The 17,292-nt window shown below is 46.9% G+C and overlaps 1 protein-coding gene across 1 annotated transcript in view; it reads left to right on the forward strand.

Annotated features, from left to right (window-relative positions):
• The window catches only part of LOC119174034 (protein Wnt-16-like), a 32,985-nt gene extending 17,672 nt beyond the window's left edge, over positions 1–15,313 (forward strand). Inside the window, exons 4-5 of the mRNA XM_037424812.2 lie at positions 11,620–11,765; positions 14,810–15,313. Of these exons, the coding sequence (XP_037280709.2) occupies positions 11,620–11,765; positions 14,810–15,185 (522 nt within the window). The 3' untranslated portion in view covers positions 15,186–15,313. The remainder of the gene's footprint in view (positions 1–11,619; positions 11,766–14,809) is intronic.
• Positions 15,314–17,292: the final 1,979 nt, after the last annotated feature.

Here is a 17,292-nt window from a genome sequence, read left to right on the forward strand (position 1 = left end):
AGCATATCCACGGAGTGCATGATTATGAGTGGGGCAGAGCATCCATCAGTCGGTTCACGCCTCCGTCCGTCCGTCCGTGCATATGTATGTCCGTCCGTACATCTAGTGAACACTTCAAGTACTGACATCTCGCATCTCTTCATCATATATTCACCATATAGAAATACCGCCATCCAGTGGACATTCCAAGGACTAAACGAGAGGTCGTACGGCCTGAGTAGAGGAGCGGCACGTGCGCACTCTCTTACGGCCTGCGCATCGTGTCTAGATCCCACATTTCACCGCCACTAGTTCATGGCACTGTGGTCCAACCTCGCTAAATCTTGCCAAAACCAAGGAGGTTACGCCCAGTGAGTTTAACGTGGCAACCTTTTCTGGTCAGATAGTGCTCAAAGTGCGTCCTTCTGTTTCTAGTTTTTTTTTTCATCATCATCAACATCAGCCTGACTACGTCCACTGCAGGACAAAGGCCTCTCCAATGTTCCGCCAGTTAACCTGGTCCTGTGCTTGCTGCTGCCAATTTATACCCGCAAACTTCTTAATCTCATCTGCCCACTTAACGTTCTGTCTCCCCTTACTCCCTTGCCTTCTCTGGGAACCCAGTTAGTTAGCCTGAATGACCAGCAGTTATCCTGTCTACGCGCTACATGCCCAGCCCATGTCCATTTTCTCTTCCTGATTTCAACTATGATATCCTTAACTCCCGTTTGTCCCCTAATCTATTCTGCTCTCTTCTTGTCTCTTAAGGTTACGCCTACCATTTTTCTTTCCATTGCTTGCGGCGTCGTCCTCAATTTAAGCTGAACCCTCTTTGTAAGTCCCCATGTTTCTGCTCCGTAGCTAAGTACCAGCAAGCTGCAGCTGTTATATACCTTCCTCTTGAGGGATAGTGGCAATCTACCAGTCATGATTTGAGAGTGCTTGATAAATGTGTTTCACCCCATTCTTACTCTTTCAGTTACTTCAACATCGTGGTTCGACTACACGGTTATTACCTGTCCTCAATAGACTTAGTTTTTTACAACTTCTAGTGTACTTTTACCTATCTCGAAGTGCTGCTCTCTTCCGAGATTGTTGTACATTACTTTCATTTTCTGCAGATTAATATTAAGACCTACCTTTCTGCTCTCCTTGTCTAACTCCGTAATCATGAGTTGCAATTCGTCCCCTGAGTTACTCAGTAATGCAATGTCATCGGCGAAGCGCAGGTTACTAAGGTACTCTCCATTAACTCTTATCCCTAACTGTTCCCATTCTAAGCTTCTGAAAATCTCCTGTAAGCACGCGGTAAATAGCAATGAGGAGGTTGTGTCCCCCTGCCTTACACCCTTCTTGATTGGTAGTCTGTTGCTTTCTTTATGAAGCACTATGGTAGCAGTTGATCCCCTGTAGATTTCTTCCAGGATGTTTATATATACTTCATCGACGCCCTGATTGCGCAGTTTCTGCATGACGGTTGATATTTCTACTGAATCAAACGCCTTCTCGTAATCTATGAAGGCTATGTATAGTGGTAGGTTATATTCTGAGCATTTCTCTTTTACCTGATTGATAGTATGACTGTGGTGGATTGTTGAGTAGCCTGTTCGAAATCCTGCTTGTTGCTTTGGTTGATTGAATTCTAATGTTTTCTTTACTCTGTTAGCAATTACCTTTGTAAATAGCTTGTGTACTACAGAGAGCAAGCTGATCGGCCGGCAATTCTTCAAGTTCTTGTCATCTACTTTCTTATGTATTAAAATGATGTTAGCATTCTTCCAAGACTCTGGTACTCTTCCCGTCAGGAGACACCTCGTAAACAGGGTGGCTAGTTTTTCTAACACACTCCGTCCTCCACCTTTCAGCAGATCTGATGTTACCTGATCCTCACCAGCAGCTTTGCCTCTTTTTATGCTCTCCATAGCATTTATGACTTCTTCTCTTATTACTGGTGGTGTGTCATCTGGGTTACTGCTAGTTCTTATAGTATTAAGGTCGCGGTTGTCCCAGCTACTGTACAGATCTCTGTAAAACTCCTCCGCTATTTTAACTATCCTATCCATAGTGGTAGTTATTTTGCCTTCTTGTCCCTTAGTGCATACATCCGATTTTTGCCTATCCCAAGTATCCTCTTCACTGCTTTGACGCTTCCTCCGTTTTTCAGAGCGTGTTCAATTCTCTCCATATTATACCTTCTTACATCGCACACCTTACGCCTATTAATCAACTTCGAAAGCTCTGCCAGTTCTATTTTGTCTGTTGTACTTGAGACTTTCATGATTTGACGCTTCTTAAGGAGATTTTTCATTTCCTGGGAAAGCTTGCCGGTGTCCTGTCTAACTACCCTGCCTCCAACTTTCACTGCACACTCCGTAATGATACTCGTCAGATTATCATTCATTTTATCTATGCTAAGGTTGGTTTCCTTACTAAGAGCTGAGTACCTGTTCTGAAGCGAGACTCTGAATTCCTCTACTTTCGTTCTCAGTGCTAGCTCATTGATTGGCTTCTTGTGTATCAGTTTCTGTCGTTCCTTCTTCAAGTCTAGGCGAATTCGAGACCGTGCCATTCTATGGTCACTGCATCTTACCTTGCCAACCACTTACACATCCTGCACGATGCGTGTGTGTGCACTGATTATAAAGTCTTCTTCGTTCTTATTTTCGCCATTAGGGCTCCTCCATGTCCACTTGCGGTTTCCTCGTTTTCGGTAGAAGGTATTCAAGATCCGTAAATTATTGCGTTCTGCGAATTCTACTAGTAGCTCTCCTCTGGCGTTTCTAGTACCGCTGCCATAATCTCCTACTGCCTGGTCTCCAGCCTGCTTCTTCCATACTTTTGCATTAAAGTATCCCATCAATATAATATACTGTGTTTTTACCTTACTCATTGTCGATTCCACGTCTTCATAGAAGCTTTCAACTGAAGCGTCATCATGGCTGGATGTAGGCGCGTAAGCCTGTACTACCTTCATCTTGTATCTCTTATTCAGTTTAATTACAAGACCTACCACCCTTTCATTAATGCTATAGTATTTCTCTATGTTGCCAGCTATGTTTCTGTGAATTAGGAACCCCACTCCCAGTTCTCTTCTGTCAGTCAAGCCCCGATAGCAAAGGACGTGCCCATTCTGTAGCACCGTATAGGCCTCATCTGTCCTCCTAAACTCACTGAGCTCTATTATATCTCATTTAACACCCTCTAGCTCTTCGAATAGCACAGCTAGGCTTACCTCACTAGATAAGGTTCTAGCATTAAACGTTGCCAAGTTCAGGTTTCAATGGCGGCCTGTCCGGATCCAGAGATTGTTAGCACCCTCTGCTGCGTTGCAGATCTGAGCGCCGCCGTGGTCAGTTGCTTCGTAGCTGCTGGGGACTGAGGGCCGTGAGTCAAATGACGTATGCATGTGGGAGGTAGTGGCGAGAGACTGTACCAGGGTGGCCAATCCTTCTCTGGTGAGGGAGTGCGTTACCCGCGGTGGTAACCGGTGAGGCCGCGCCCCAGGCCTCTTAATGCAGTTCCATCTCCACGCGGATTTTTTTTAAAAATCCGGTTGGGAACTGCGCGGCACCGGGATTTGAACCACGGGCCTTTTGCATGCGAGGCGGTTGCTCTAACCACTTCGCCATCGCCGTATTTCCTCTAACCATTACGCCATCGCCGCATTTTTAGTAAGCATCAAATTCAAGGCAAATTTTATTAGAAATTAAGTAACCGATACTCGTCTCTGTAGGTTATTTCATGAGAAACAGCGATATTTTTATTTATAATTAACGTGGCTGGGTCCTCCTCCTCAATTCAAAAGAGTGCGCGTGTGCCGCTCCTCCGGCCGTGGAGGAGGTGGCTCCCTGCTACGACGACATAAATCGCGGACGCACGACCCTTGGCTCAAGGAGCCTCGCCCCTTAAAAACAAAAACCATTGGTTAATTCAGTTACGCCTGGCTGCGAGAGGTGCGATTAGTAACAAAAACCATTGGTTAATTCAGTTACGCCTGGCTGCGAGAGGTGCGATTAGTCTTATCATTCAGCTCTGTACGATTACGCTTCTCGAGGCTCGTTCTTCATCCGTGTCCGCTTGGCTCGCTGCCTCCTCTTGGTTTCGTTCCGATGACAAAGCTTAGCTTCTTTCTTTCCGACTCACTTTCCCTATCTGCCGACCAACAGGGACTTTTAGCTGACCTATTTTGCGCTCCGTTCCCCGTTCCGCTGAACGTTACCGGAGCGACACGCACGTTTTCAGTTTTAGTCAAGCGTCGTTCGGTAACGATATCCCGACGCCACCGGTGCATGAAAGTTTTTTTTTAATACACACAGTTTTTATCTTGCAGCAACATAGAAAACTCTGTTTGATAAGGGTGTGAAGTCATTTGCTGTTTCACGCATGAGCATTTTTTTCTCACCTTCACTTTGGATCTGGACTACAATCGAAACATTCAAGGCAGCCCAAATGCGTTTCGAACGCCTTGCCCTGAGGCAGCGCGTTCCCTGCGTTGCCTTGTCGCAAATCAAACTAAAAAGCTTTTCTGAATAGGTGGAAGAGTGGTTGATGGTAAATACTAAATTGTTACTATTGTTACAGAAAAAGTTACGTAAAAAACAAGCGGCACAGCGTAGGCCATGGTTTAGAAACGCAAATCGCGAGCCTGCGCTACTTTTCGCGCACAACGATTGTTATGAGATTCATGCACTACAAAAGAACTGACTATAATGCTATACGCACGTAAAACAGGTCAAGTTTTAACTTGAATGGTCAGACGATAACACTTAACTATCCAAAGTGGCTGCAGAAAATCTCGCGAAGCTGGTATGTGTACTCTGCGGGCTATAATCGAAAGCGTAAGTTGCCACGTTTTTTCACGAAAAGTTCGCGTTTCGCAAGAACGAATAAGATTTATCGTGTCAGTATTGGTCCGGTATATTCACTAATTCACGAAACATACAAAGTGCTTTTCGTTTTTTTCTAACGCGTTAACACTGCGGCTAGCACCGCCGAACAAGGGAGCGTCTGCCTACTGATAATCCTTGAGAGGACGCTCCTGAATTCCGCTAGATGGCGCGATAGTCTATGAGCATTGTGATATCGTAGCTTCAGGCAGAGAACCGGTTTTCGTAGGTGTATGTAGGTGTTCTGTGGTGCAGCTTGTCAACTCAACACGAAGCGCAGCGCCTAGAAGGGCACAGCAGGTAAATGCCATTTGATGATGCCTGCCGAGATAGCGCTAGTGACATAAGGAAGACAGGCTCAAGTTTGCGCAGCGCCATTGGCCGCCCTAGCGGAAAGAGGGCAAAGCACCGGTCGCTCCGACGGGCCGCGCTTGCTGGGTTTTCCCATTGCGCGCACGGAAAACGTGTTCCTTGGGCCGCTTATCTCGCATTTTGCACTCTATGGGCGCCGCTCCTTCGTCATCCTGAAAAGCCGGCATGCACTGCTGCTGCTTTGTTAGCTGCTACAAAAGTTTAAACATGACAAACACCTGAAAACAGCCCATCAAGTCCTGCCATTTCCAATGCAAGCAGTGCGAGAAGCAAAGGCGTCAAGAGTGGATTATGGCAGTTCGCCGATATTCCGCGGTCTCGTTACTTTGAAAGATTTTTGTCGTGCACAGTACTACGAACTATTGACTGAAGGACATGCGATGGCCGGACTCATATTAAAAGAAAGCACGTTAGCAAACCGAAACTGCAGCAAGTAACCGCTGTATATTACGTAATTGGGCTCTGGCTTTCCGAGACAACCATTGGTAGTGCGAAAGCGGCGGAGCTTGCTAGCTTAATACACCACTGTTAAAATACCATCCTGTGAGCCCTGCAAGTGTTTTATCTAGCTGATGGCTGTCGACCTCTCGTCGCCACTCAGTGTAAACAAATTTATGCGGTGGGTTCGCGCTGAGCGTTTAACGTAGGCCTTGCAAGCATCACTCACCGATAAGTTAGCATGATGAGGGGTTGCGATGGTAGGATCGAAGACATGAGTTCGATTCTCGCATACGCCAGCTGCATTTCCACGGGAGCAAAACACGGCAACAATGCGCTCAGATTTTGGTGCAAGAATGAAAGACAGGTCGTGTTGGTGTTGCATATTTGACGTGTATGGTGGTACGACGCCCAATGTAAACAGAAGTGACCCTTGGTGTATGTATACCCTCTGTCTGTTGTCGTCGCGCCTGTATATTTAGGTGCACATTAAAAAAAAACTCAGGGGGCCGGAATCAATCTGAAGTCTCATACCACAGCGTGCCTCCTAATGATATGATGGTTTTGGCACGTAAAATATTTTACGCCCTTGCATGCGCTCAAGCCGCGAGGGATATACAGCTGCCGCCATAAAAACGAGTTGAACAAAGAACCAAAGCAGATATAAAATTTTCGATAGTTTCGCGAAATTAGACGTGGGTACAGGGGCTAACCTCAGCGTAATTAAAAACATGCTTGATCCTAGTGAATATTGTATATTATGACGAATACCAAGTCAGTGGTCAAAACAACCAAATCGACATTTGAATCAGAGAACACGCTGCGTGACCAGGCATGGATATTAATCTGAAAATATAACATGCACAGCAGGAAACATGCATGGTCGAAGTGGACATAAAATGCTTTTTTGTGTGCATTTTTATACTTTCAAATGACCTGGAGAAAATAGGTGTAATTGAACTCACGATACAACCTTGTTAACATGCGATGAAAACGTCAGCAAAAGTGAAACTCTTATGAAACGGAACACTCCACATCGAAATGATCACACGTAAGTTTAGTCTATTCACACTGACCTCCTCATACATTTAGAGCTGCGTGACAAACTTGACATTCAAGTAATAGAAATTCGAACGCTATATACAAACGCACGGGAAAGCGTGGTGGCGGTTTGCCGACAGCTCCAGGAAGGCACAAATGCCGCAGAAAACGCGCGTTTTACCGGTGAAATTCACGTGGGCACATCACTTTTAATGTCATAGAATGGCGGCTGTTCACCATCGGCATGCACATAGCACTCGCTCAAAGACGTCGGTTTGACTTGCTTGGACCTGCAAATGTTGTCAATGAATCGCTCTTGCTTCTGATAAGATTCATACCGTGAATACGCTTTTACACTCGTTTTAAACCTTCGGAGCAAGTCAGAGGTGACGCTGCAAGGGCAGGGCGATCAGATTACAGCGCGGGCAGAAGGCAGGAGCGGGGTACCAAGTGACCGGCTTTTACTAGAATGGCGGCCAATGGATGGATGGATGGATGTATCCGGCTGTGCCCTTTAGACCGGGTGGGGGTTCACACCACATAGCCATAAAGTCAAGTGCTATCACTGTGTGTTTAAGGATTCACTTTCACTCGCGCCTCGATTGTAGCCACCAATCAGTTAGCCTCCGCTTGGTTATTTCTGCCCGTTTAAAGTCTGTTTTGCCTTCACTGTCCCTAAACCACAGCTGTTTCCTCCTCCTCTACACATGCACTACATATCGTGTCTGTGCATTCGTATTTTGCTCGGTACGTCTTGGTCCGCGATACTCCCGTTCTAGCCTCGAAGAGCAGAGAACTACCCCGAGAATCATCGTAGATTTTTTCCTTTGCAATTTCCTGCTTAAAAGTTCGGTAAGTCTCCAGTGGTGATTTCGTAAGCATTCCCATCTTCCACATATGTCCCTCCCTGTTTCCTTCACCTTCTTCTTAACCGACGTTTTCTTTTGGCTTGGTATTCTGCTGTTTCCTAAATACTTGCTTGACAGTTTTCGAGTTTGTTTCCTCCATTTAGTAGCGACATTCATCATTTACAAGTAACTGAAAACTTTCTTATCCCAACGCTCCTCGTCCATTTTTCTCAATCGCTCCTCAAATTCCATCTTGCTGCTAGCTTCCTTGCACTCAAACTATGTCCATCCCATGTCACCCCGTACCCCCCTGATTTGGGCTATTCCCGTGTGCTCCCAAAGAAAGTCTACCTATTCCACGTCATTTAATTTCCAATCTTGCTTGAACTTATTTCATGCACAAGACCGCATTGCCGAACGTCTAACTCGGGACCATTACACCTTTCGATATCCCTCTCGCAACGTCATACCTATTGTAGTTCCACAGTGCCGTATTTTTCATTGCAGCTGCATTCCTGGTGCCCTTAGTCATTACGTATCATTCGTGCTTCCTTAGATACTCAGCCCCGTTATTTATCGATACGCTCAAGTATTTGTATTCATCGGCTATTTCTGGCGTGACTTACTGTATCTTATGCTCACTGCCTTTGTTATCATTGAAAATCATGATTGCCGACTTTTCCCCACTGAACTTCAAATTTAACCTATCCCTCTCATTACCACAGATGTCTATCAATCCTTGCAGATCTTCCTTGTTGTCGGTTATTAATACTATATCATCTGCATACATCAATGCTGGTAATGACTGTTCATTGTGTTTTCCTTGCTTGGCAAAAGAGAAGCTGAAGCCGAGTCGACTACCCTATAATTTGGCTTCTAGTCCTTGGAGATACAGCATAAATAACAAAGGCGACAAGGGACATCCCTGTCGAAACCCGCGTTGTATTGCTATAGGTTCAGATACCCATTCTTCCCATCTGGTATCGACCTTGTTACTTTTATAGATATCCTTTAGACGATTAGTTATTCGATCTTCCACATCTAGTGTGTTCAGTATTCCCCACAAGTCTTCTTGAATCACACTATCGAAAGCTACCTTGATATCTAGAAATGCCAGCCACAGGGGCCTGTGATCTTTTTCCACTATTTCAATATACTGAATCAATGAAAATAGATTGTCCTCCAACCTCCTTCGTTTACGGAACCCATTTTGTCGTTATCCCAGCACCCCCTCATTTTCCAACCTATGTCTGTAGTATTTCTTTTACTATCTGCATCACCAGCCTGTAAACTACTGATGCCACTGTTATAGGATGGTAGTTGTTTATATCAGCTTTATCCCCCTTTCCTTTAAAGATCATGCCAATCCTGCTTAGTTTCCACCCGTTGGGAGCTTCACCATTCATTATTTCTTTGCTCACTGCCTCTCTTAATGTTTGCTTAGAGCTTGGTCTTAGTTCCTTTATTAGCATGATTGGGATGCCGTCAGGGCCTGTTGATGTGCTATTAGGAACACTTTTCTAAGCCCTTTCCCACTCTCATAATCCCAGTGGAGCCACTGAGGTAATTGGTCCATCCTCATCAGGCATGGTGCACGCAGCGTTTTTTTGGTGTTTAAATTTTTCTGTCATCATTGTTTTTAAATATTTCATTGCCTCATCCCTTTCTAGTCCGACTCCTTGAACTATAGTTACAAACCTCTGTTTCATGCTTGTCTTTACTCAGAGAATTGAGATGGTTGCAAAACTTTGTGGCTGCCTTTCTATCCTTTTTGTTTACTTCCGCCATCCATTGGGCCCCCTTTCTCCTAATCTTGTCACTGATCGAATCGGACGCTTCCCTTATGCAGCTCGAAAAGTTATCCCATTTTCTTTCGACATCCTCTTCCGGTTCACCCCTCTGTTTAGCATACCTGTGTTCGCTGGAGGCTTCCTGACATCTTACTATGACTGTCTTAACTTCCTTATCCCTCCCGCTCTTGGCTTTGTGTCTGCTTTTCCTGGTTCATTTGACCCGTACCTTAGCAAGTTATAACTCAAACAATCAAGTTAGATTTGGGTACGTCCACTCTGTTTTAGTATCCTCGGTGATTATTTTCTCAATATCTTTAGTTGCTATTTCTATTTGCCTTTCAGAATAATTATTACCGTGTGCTTGCTCGTAATGTCACCTTTCCAATTTCATTTCTCTTCCAAAACTCAGCTTGATACGTTTGTGATCACTACTTAAGCTTCTGGGCCCATATTCATATATGTTCATCACCGTTAGCCGATCGTACATCCTATGTGACATTATTGCGTAATCTATCGTCGACTGCAGTCTTCCCACCTATCTGCCCTTCACATTTATCGGTGCTGTTGGAAATGATTAGATCATGCCTTTCACAAATATCCATTAGCATTCTGCCTGTTGGGTCAGTATATGCAATCATATCTTCTATGTGCGCATTCATATCTCCTAATATAATTACCTCGCGCTCTTCTCCTAGTTCGTCAATGCCATTTTATATGCGTTGCATTTTTTTGTTGGTTTTCCTCTCTGGCTTTTGCCCCTGTTCACAAGTATGCAAAACCCAGGAGCGTCATTTACCCTGCCACTTTCTCTTTTAGCCATAAATGTTCCATGCATGCCTGCTTGACCCTTTTCCAGTCTACTTTTATGAATGAATGACCAATACCACCCCCCTTTCTGCTGCCTTCTGTTCTATTACAATATTCCCAAGCATTGTCCGGATTGTTAGGCGGTTGTTCCATGTCCCTAAGATGTATTTCTACAATTTCTACGAAACCATATACCATCGGTCTCTCTTCCCTTAGCTGTTCTTCTATCTCTTCCCACTTCAGCCTATTCCTGTCAACCTGCATGTTAATATACCCTATAGGTCTAAATTTGCTCTGCCCTAGTGCCTACGTCGATTTCTTCCCCGGACTCTACGTGTCTTAGATATTGGTGTCACTTTGGGATCTCATCTGGCTATACCACCTGCCAAAGAGTCCCCCTGGTTGTTTTCCTCGTTACTAGCTATCCTGGGCCCCAAAGGGCCCGCGTGCCCCCCCCCCTCCTCCCCAAAAAATGATACTGCGCATCCTGCAAGTCACCAGCCCAACCTCTTCATGTCCACCCTCATGACCTAGCCTCCCATCGAAGTGAATTCTGTCTCGTTCAGAGTAACGGCCGACAGTTCAGAACAATGACCGAGAGATTTCTTTGTACTCTTGCTCACAGGATAGCCGTCCAACGAGGCACTGGAATGCCCCCCGTTAGCCTACAGCGCACAACTGGCTACTCGCCGTTCTGTGTATACCTCGTTCGCGGACGTCTCTCCCTACTATTTCGACGATCCTCCTTTAACAGCGATGTTAATTCATCCGGCGAAGAGCACATTTGCTGACTGTCCCAGTCTCGCATAAACACTGAAGCGAGACAACAAGAGCGGAAGATCATTTATGACGCATGCCATCGCGTTCTATTTTTCCGACCTCGTGACTAGATGCTGCTATTGACCCCTATCTGCCACCCTGGTCTCTGTGACAAGTTTCAGCCACGCTTCATTGGGGCATACATAGTTTTGGAACAGACTTGGACAGTTAATTATGGTGTGACACCACTTGTCGTCTCAACAGACCACCGCTACCGCAGCACCGAGTCAGTCCACGTTTCTCGTATAAAACTCTTCACGCGACGTTCCTGGTTATGACGATAGTTATAGCGCGAGAACAGAACGACTACACAGAGACAAGAAGGACACGAAGGACACTTGTCTCTGTGTCGTCGTTCTGTTCTCACGGTATACGTATCGTTATGTCATACCAACTAGCCCAAGCTGCCACACTTCTAAGTTCCTCGTCACTTTGACTTACGGGGGCCAGGATGTCCGCTCCCACGGGGGAGGGGGGTGTTTAGTGTGAACATTGGTTGTGTACTTCTTCATGGCCTATGCATTATCATTATACGTTTGTCTATCTGTTCTCATCGCCACCGTGTGTCATTGTGAGTGTGCGCACACTGCCTGTGCCAGGTCTAGCTAATAAACGTCGCAACTTCTTTTTTCCCAGGCGGGCCTGCGCGTGTCACGCCAGCTGGGCCGAGCAGCCGAGCGTTCCTCGAGGAGCAGCGAGCCCCTGCGGCAGGCGGCCAACCTGCACAACCTGCGGGCTGGGAGGATCGCGCTGGCCTCCAGAGTGCGCCTGCGTTGCCGCTGGTATGCCACAGCTTGAACGAGCTCGTTTTCACACAAATCATGGCGTCGCTGGTTGTGAGCGAAAAATCTATACAGGTGAAAAAATAAGAAATATTTCCAACTCAGAGATGTTTGCGCGGCAAGCAGGTGTTTCACCACGCAGCTCCTCTTGAAAATATTGTCACTTGCTGTGCTTGCAAATGCAGTGATTTGCACGCGTCCTGGATACAGGCTTCGCAGTACAACATGTGTTATCGCTGTAGCATTGCGTGGTACAAGCGATCGATCGTCAGAACTTGGGAATATCATAACGACTTGGTAGTTTAAAACTGTTGACACGTTACAAAAGACCGACACGTTACTGCGCCCATTTCCTCAAAACTACATAGTGGGTGCACAGCAATGAAGTTTCAACACATTCATTCGCATGATTGCTCGTAGTTTAAAACATGCTACCCATTACGCAGAATGCAATCATATTAGAAAGCGTCACTGACACTTTGAACTTGATCGAGTAGATTGCTGTAATCCACAATTTAAACTTTTCGATTAACACCCTACAATAAAAAGTATGCGCTTAGTGCGCACAGGATATCGCTATCGCATTAATCTCTTCAAAGGGAAGTTAAGGCATTTACTTCTGTCTCCAAAAGCTATTTCGTGAGGCAAGGTTTTGTCGGGTAGTTGTGGTTTATAACGCTTGTGCAGAAATTGGTGTTTGCCGGGATTTTTAGTAAACCAGTAGATCAATCTATGTGGCACACACACGTTCAGGGAGGGGAGACCCCAAGTACAGCTTGGTAAACACTGCATTTTTTTTTTTAAAGATAGGAGGAGGTTGCTCAACCTAGGATGGCTTCGTGAACGTTGGCAGCGCAAGAACCACTGCTCTTTATCATTTAATACTTTCCGAAGTGACGCCCACATCACAAGTCCTGTTACAGAAAAGATCTAGAGATGGCTCAACCATCGCCTGCAAGTCGCACGCTGCTTCGGGATTCTCCGCTTCCTCCAGTGTTTATCTTCTCCTCTGTCAACTTCGAGCTGAAATATCAAGCTGCGCCTCCGGTTCGCTCCCCCGCCTCTGAACAACACTCTCGCTCTGCATTCCTACATCATGGAGCCTCACCTATTTATGTACACAACGATTATCAAACTCAGGTAATCCCCATTAACAAAACAAGTCCAGTGCTTGGTTGGCCATTGCCGCCTGTCATGATGATGACCCCAGAGCGCAACCACAGTGTCGGAATTGGCGGCCGAGCTGTGCCTTCCATTGCTCGAAAGACGGATTACACTGACCAAAAGAAAAATTTGAATTTGGTTTCGGCATCTCCACGAAATGTCATTGAGCGACACCAAGGACAGGCGGGCACGCGCAGAGTTGCAAAATTTTCATTTGATTTTTGTTAGTTTGGACAGACCCCACGTTAAAATCTAGGTAAAGGGATACGGCGTCCTCCCATTCTAATGATATGTGGGTGGAGGGGAGGTGGGGGGCTGCATTTTTGTCTCGTGCTTCGCTGGTGAGCAATAATTTCACGCAGGCGTCACTATCAAGAATGGTTCGTTGTCCTCCTCCTGGAATGTTCGGGGAATGTTCGCGAGCCCTCCAGGAAGGGCATTCGCACTCTTGTTTGCCTCCGAGCCTCCCGGACACCAGCCTGTACCTGTTTTTCAATGTCCCTTCCAGAAACTTGCTTTTATAAAAGCAAGTATACGTGAACACGAGCCTGCAGAAGCCAATGTTTTGTTAGCAGGTGTGCTCTCTGTATAGATGATTGGGCCCTCCCCACGTTTCAGTTTGGGACAGCAGGCGTGCAACGTTGAGCAGACAGCAGCGCCTCGTGGCTATGGTGCAACAAGTGCCCGTGGCCGGCGCGTTAGTAGTGCGTGCCTGGAGCAGGATTTTCACAGTTTCGCCGCAAGGGCGAAGCAATGAATGCGATAGCAGCAACTTGGAATGTAACGCTGAGAACGGATCGAAACGTGCAGCGCGCTGCTCACGCACAAATGACGCACGAAAACAACACACACAGGACGAGAGCTAACTATTTATAGCTCGGCACTGAACGCGCTTTGTGGTGTTAACGTATCTAGAAATTATTTTTTTTTCTAAATCTTTGCGGTCAAGTTCCGGATGACTGGGTAACAGCAAAAGTGAAGCCCCTACATAGAAGTGGAAATATGTAAGTGCCCAACCTCATTAATTTTCACTTAGGTCCTTGAGAATTTAGAACATTATTGGTGCACTACCCGCGTTTAGAAGTATCGATGGAATCATGGTGAGTGTTCTTTTGTTTTCAGCCACCAAGTCTCGCGAAGTGCTTTGCAGTCGCGCGGAGTCTGTTCCGACCTCCCTTGGGTGCCTCCCTTGCATAGCGTTTTTCGTTCGCCTAGTTCTTCATTCAAAAAGAGTCTTGGGGTCAACAAGATTTCTGGCACTTGATAATTGGTATACAATAAAAATACACATATGCAATAATCACATCGTTAATAACATTTGCAGGAGTGTTACGTGACAAAACCATGGCCAATGAATATCCGTTCTTGAGGAAGGCATGCTTCGGTGAGTGCGCACCGAGTTTCTTTTTAAACAGTCCAAGGAGCACTTCTCAGTGCAAAAGTCGTCGCAGCGGCCGTCGTCGCCTGTTTCGATTAGCTCTCGCAGATGGACGAATACCGGTCGCTGTCGACTAAACGCGCAGGCTCTGACATGGGCACCCGTCGATTCGTGTTCACGCCGCGGGATTTTTTTTTACTCACAAGCCACTGTTGCCGCACTGCGTGTGCTCAATTGTACCGAAACGTCAGTTGATTGCTTGGCGTCGACTGGTGCTTACACACCTCGCTAGGATGCACGAAACTCAATCGAGGTATGTTTTATTACAATCTCTGTTTCACCGCTCCCCATATATCTTGCTGGCGGAAAATTACGATGCCAAACTAGACGACGTAATGTCTGCTGCCACAAATAACGCGGAAAATCACTCTTGAGTTTTGTGCATTTCCGGGCCTAGATGCGATGATCTGCTCTATATCGGATGTCCTTGCACCGCATGCAGCCACGGCGTGTCGGGCTCGTGCGGCCTGCGGTCGTGCTGGCGCACGCTGTCGCCGCTGGCGTCGGTGGGGCGCCTTCTGCGCAGCCGCTACCGGCGTTCGGTGCGGCTGCGGCGGCCGGGAGACCCTCGCGCGCGGCCCTCGGACCTGGTGCACGTGCGGCCGTCGCCGGACTTCTGCCGCCCGGAGCCCGGCGTGCCCGGCAGCCAGGGACGGCCGTGCGCCGAGCCGACGTCGTGCGGCCGCATCTGCTGCGGCCGAGGATTCGAGACGCGCACGCTGCGGCGACTGCAGCGCTGCCGATGCCGCTTCCACTGGTGCTGCTACGTGACGTGCGACACGTGCGAGAGCAAAGTTCGCCTCTACTCGTGCCGCTGACAGGTTACGGTCAGCACGGGCATCTATTTAGCCGCTGCTCGCCTTCTTGGTACAAGCCGGCGTACGAGGGCATGACGAACATCACTGTGGCGTACCACTCACGTGCGGCACACGTCCGTATGCGCCATGTAACGGTGAACATGCAAGATGCGGCTAGGCTTTTATAACCATACGCTCATTACACATGTAGTGCTCAGCAAGTTATACATACAAGCGTTGCTTGACCCTGGAGGAATACGCTAGCGAATGTTACGTATGGCATTCGCACCGTCTCACTGCGTCGTTTCAAAAGAACTGAGGTTGTGCCCGGTAAGCCCCCTATGCGATGCACTCACAAAAGCACGTCGATCCATCTCGTAACGCTTTGCTCAAGGCAAAAATAAACAGACTGGCTGGCTGCTTAGCCGACTATTCCCACGATGCAAGGGATGTGTATATATGATTCACTTCCTTCGACATGCTTGACTGAATACGTAAAATTAAGGTGCATTACAGTCAGTGGGCTGATGTGACTTGAGCTTATACGCACTCTGCATACGTAGAAAACAGCTTGCTGAAAATGTTATCTCATAAGCATTCTGTATGAGAAACCTGGCTATGGTGGTTAATCTGTTTGGGGAGTGCTATTTGAGAGCGGCTAGTCGTCCGTAGATGCCACGCTCGTAATAAAATGACCTAATACAAGGCTGGCGATGCTCAAAGCCGGGATAAAATTAATGAACCGATATTAACAGAGAAAATAACCAAAATGTAATCGCAATACTCAACTTGAAATTGCTAAAAGCCCACTGTAAACTTGCGGCTAACACCCGCGACGCGCAAGAGAGAGGCTCGCCGAGTGTTTCCTGGGGGAAGCTCATTGCACACGACCTCAGTTGCCGGCAGAAAGTCGATAGAGCGCAGCTAATGAAGTGCACACCGAGTTTGCTTATCTTCCTAACAAGATCTACTCGTGGCGTGCATGCTCACGCCAGACCTTGACGTCATCGGCGGTCTGGTGAATCGTGCAGTGGACAATACGAACGAGATACGTCCATATGCTACGCACTTCCTCAGGTCTTATAGTTGGAGGAGCTGGACATGATTTAGAATGACACCAATGGCCACACATGCTTTGTTATTTGCTTGTCTGTAGTCGGATACAACTTTCAAAGTCCGCGGTGGATGAATGCACCCGAGACTCCTGACTGACATCATGAACCTCGCTTTCGGGGAATATCGGAAAGTCCATGAAAGGCGGGATTATTCGGCTGCCACTCTTAGGTCTTCTGCGCTCTCCGGGCTTGCTAAGTTGTATCCGACGATAGCGAACGCTTCCTTATCAGTGATGTCTCTATCTCCGTTTCAAACAGTGGGTATGTACATCACTGTTGTATGGACAAAATGTTCCGATCTTCCTGTCCTAAGTAAAACTTCTTTTGGGCCTAGTTGGTTCATAGCCATAGAATATACTTTTACAGCGCAAACATAAAACGATCCACAAAGAAAGCGACGACACACACCAGCGCTGACTAACAACTGACTTTATTTCGGGATATGTCAATGCATAAATACCTCCTGGGCAACCTCACCGCACATGCGCCACACATCTCGACAGATAACAGACACTCAGAGGAACAATCAGAGTTGACAAAAGAAATGAAACCGTGTATTACATACGTGATGAAATGAACTGAAACTCAGATGGGAGCAGCGTCAGAGACGTGTCGCTTATACAAAGCTGAGCCCTTTTTCTGATATGATAGGCTTCCAAAGCCAGCAGCGCATGTTCATTGTTACTCCTGCCAAGGATCGACGTCCCTTCAAAACGTGGCTCACAATTGCAGCAAGAATTAATATGAGCCACAAGATGGGCTCCTTTATCTTCGTTCTTGTTAACTTTTTGAGCGTGTTCCCTGAGCCGCTCGTTGATACATCTTCCAGTTTTTCCGACGTAGAACTTGCCACACGAGAGCGGGATGGCATAAACCACGCCGACGGCACACGGGACATAAGTCACACCGTGTCGGATTTTGCAACCTCCTCTGTTCATACCGCAAGTGCGGGAGCACAGCTTGGAAAGCTTGTTCGGGGCAGACAGCGCCAAAGCGACCCCATGTCTGCCTGC

This window comes from Rhipicephalus microplus, chromosome 5 (genome assembly GCF_043290135.1).
Source record: "Rhipicephalus microplus isolate Deutch F79 chromosome 5, USDA_Rmic, whole genome shotgun sequence".
In the NCBI taxonomy this organism is placed as follows: domain Eukaryota; kingdom Metazoa; phylum Arthropoda; class Arachnida; order Ixodida; family Ixodidae; genus Rhipicephalus; species Rhipicephalus microplus.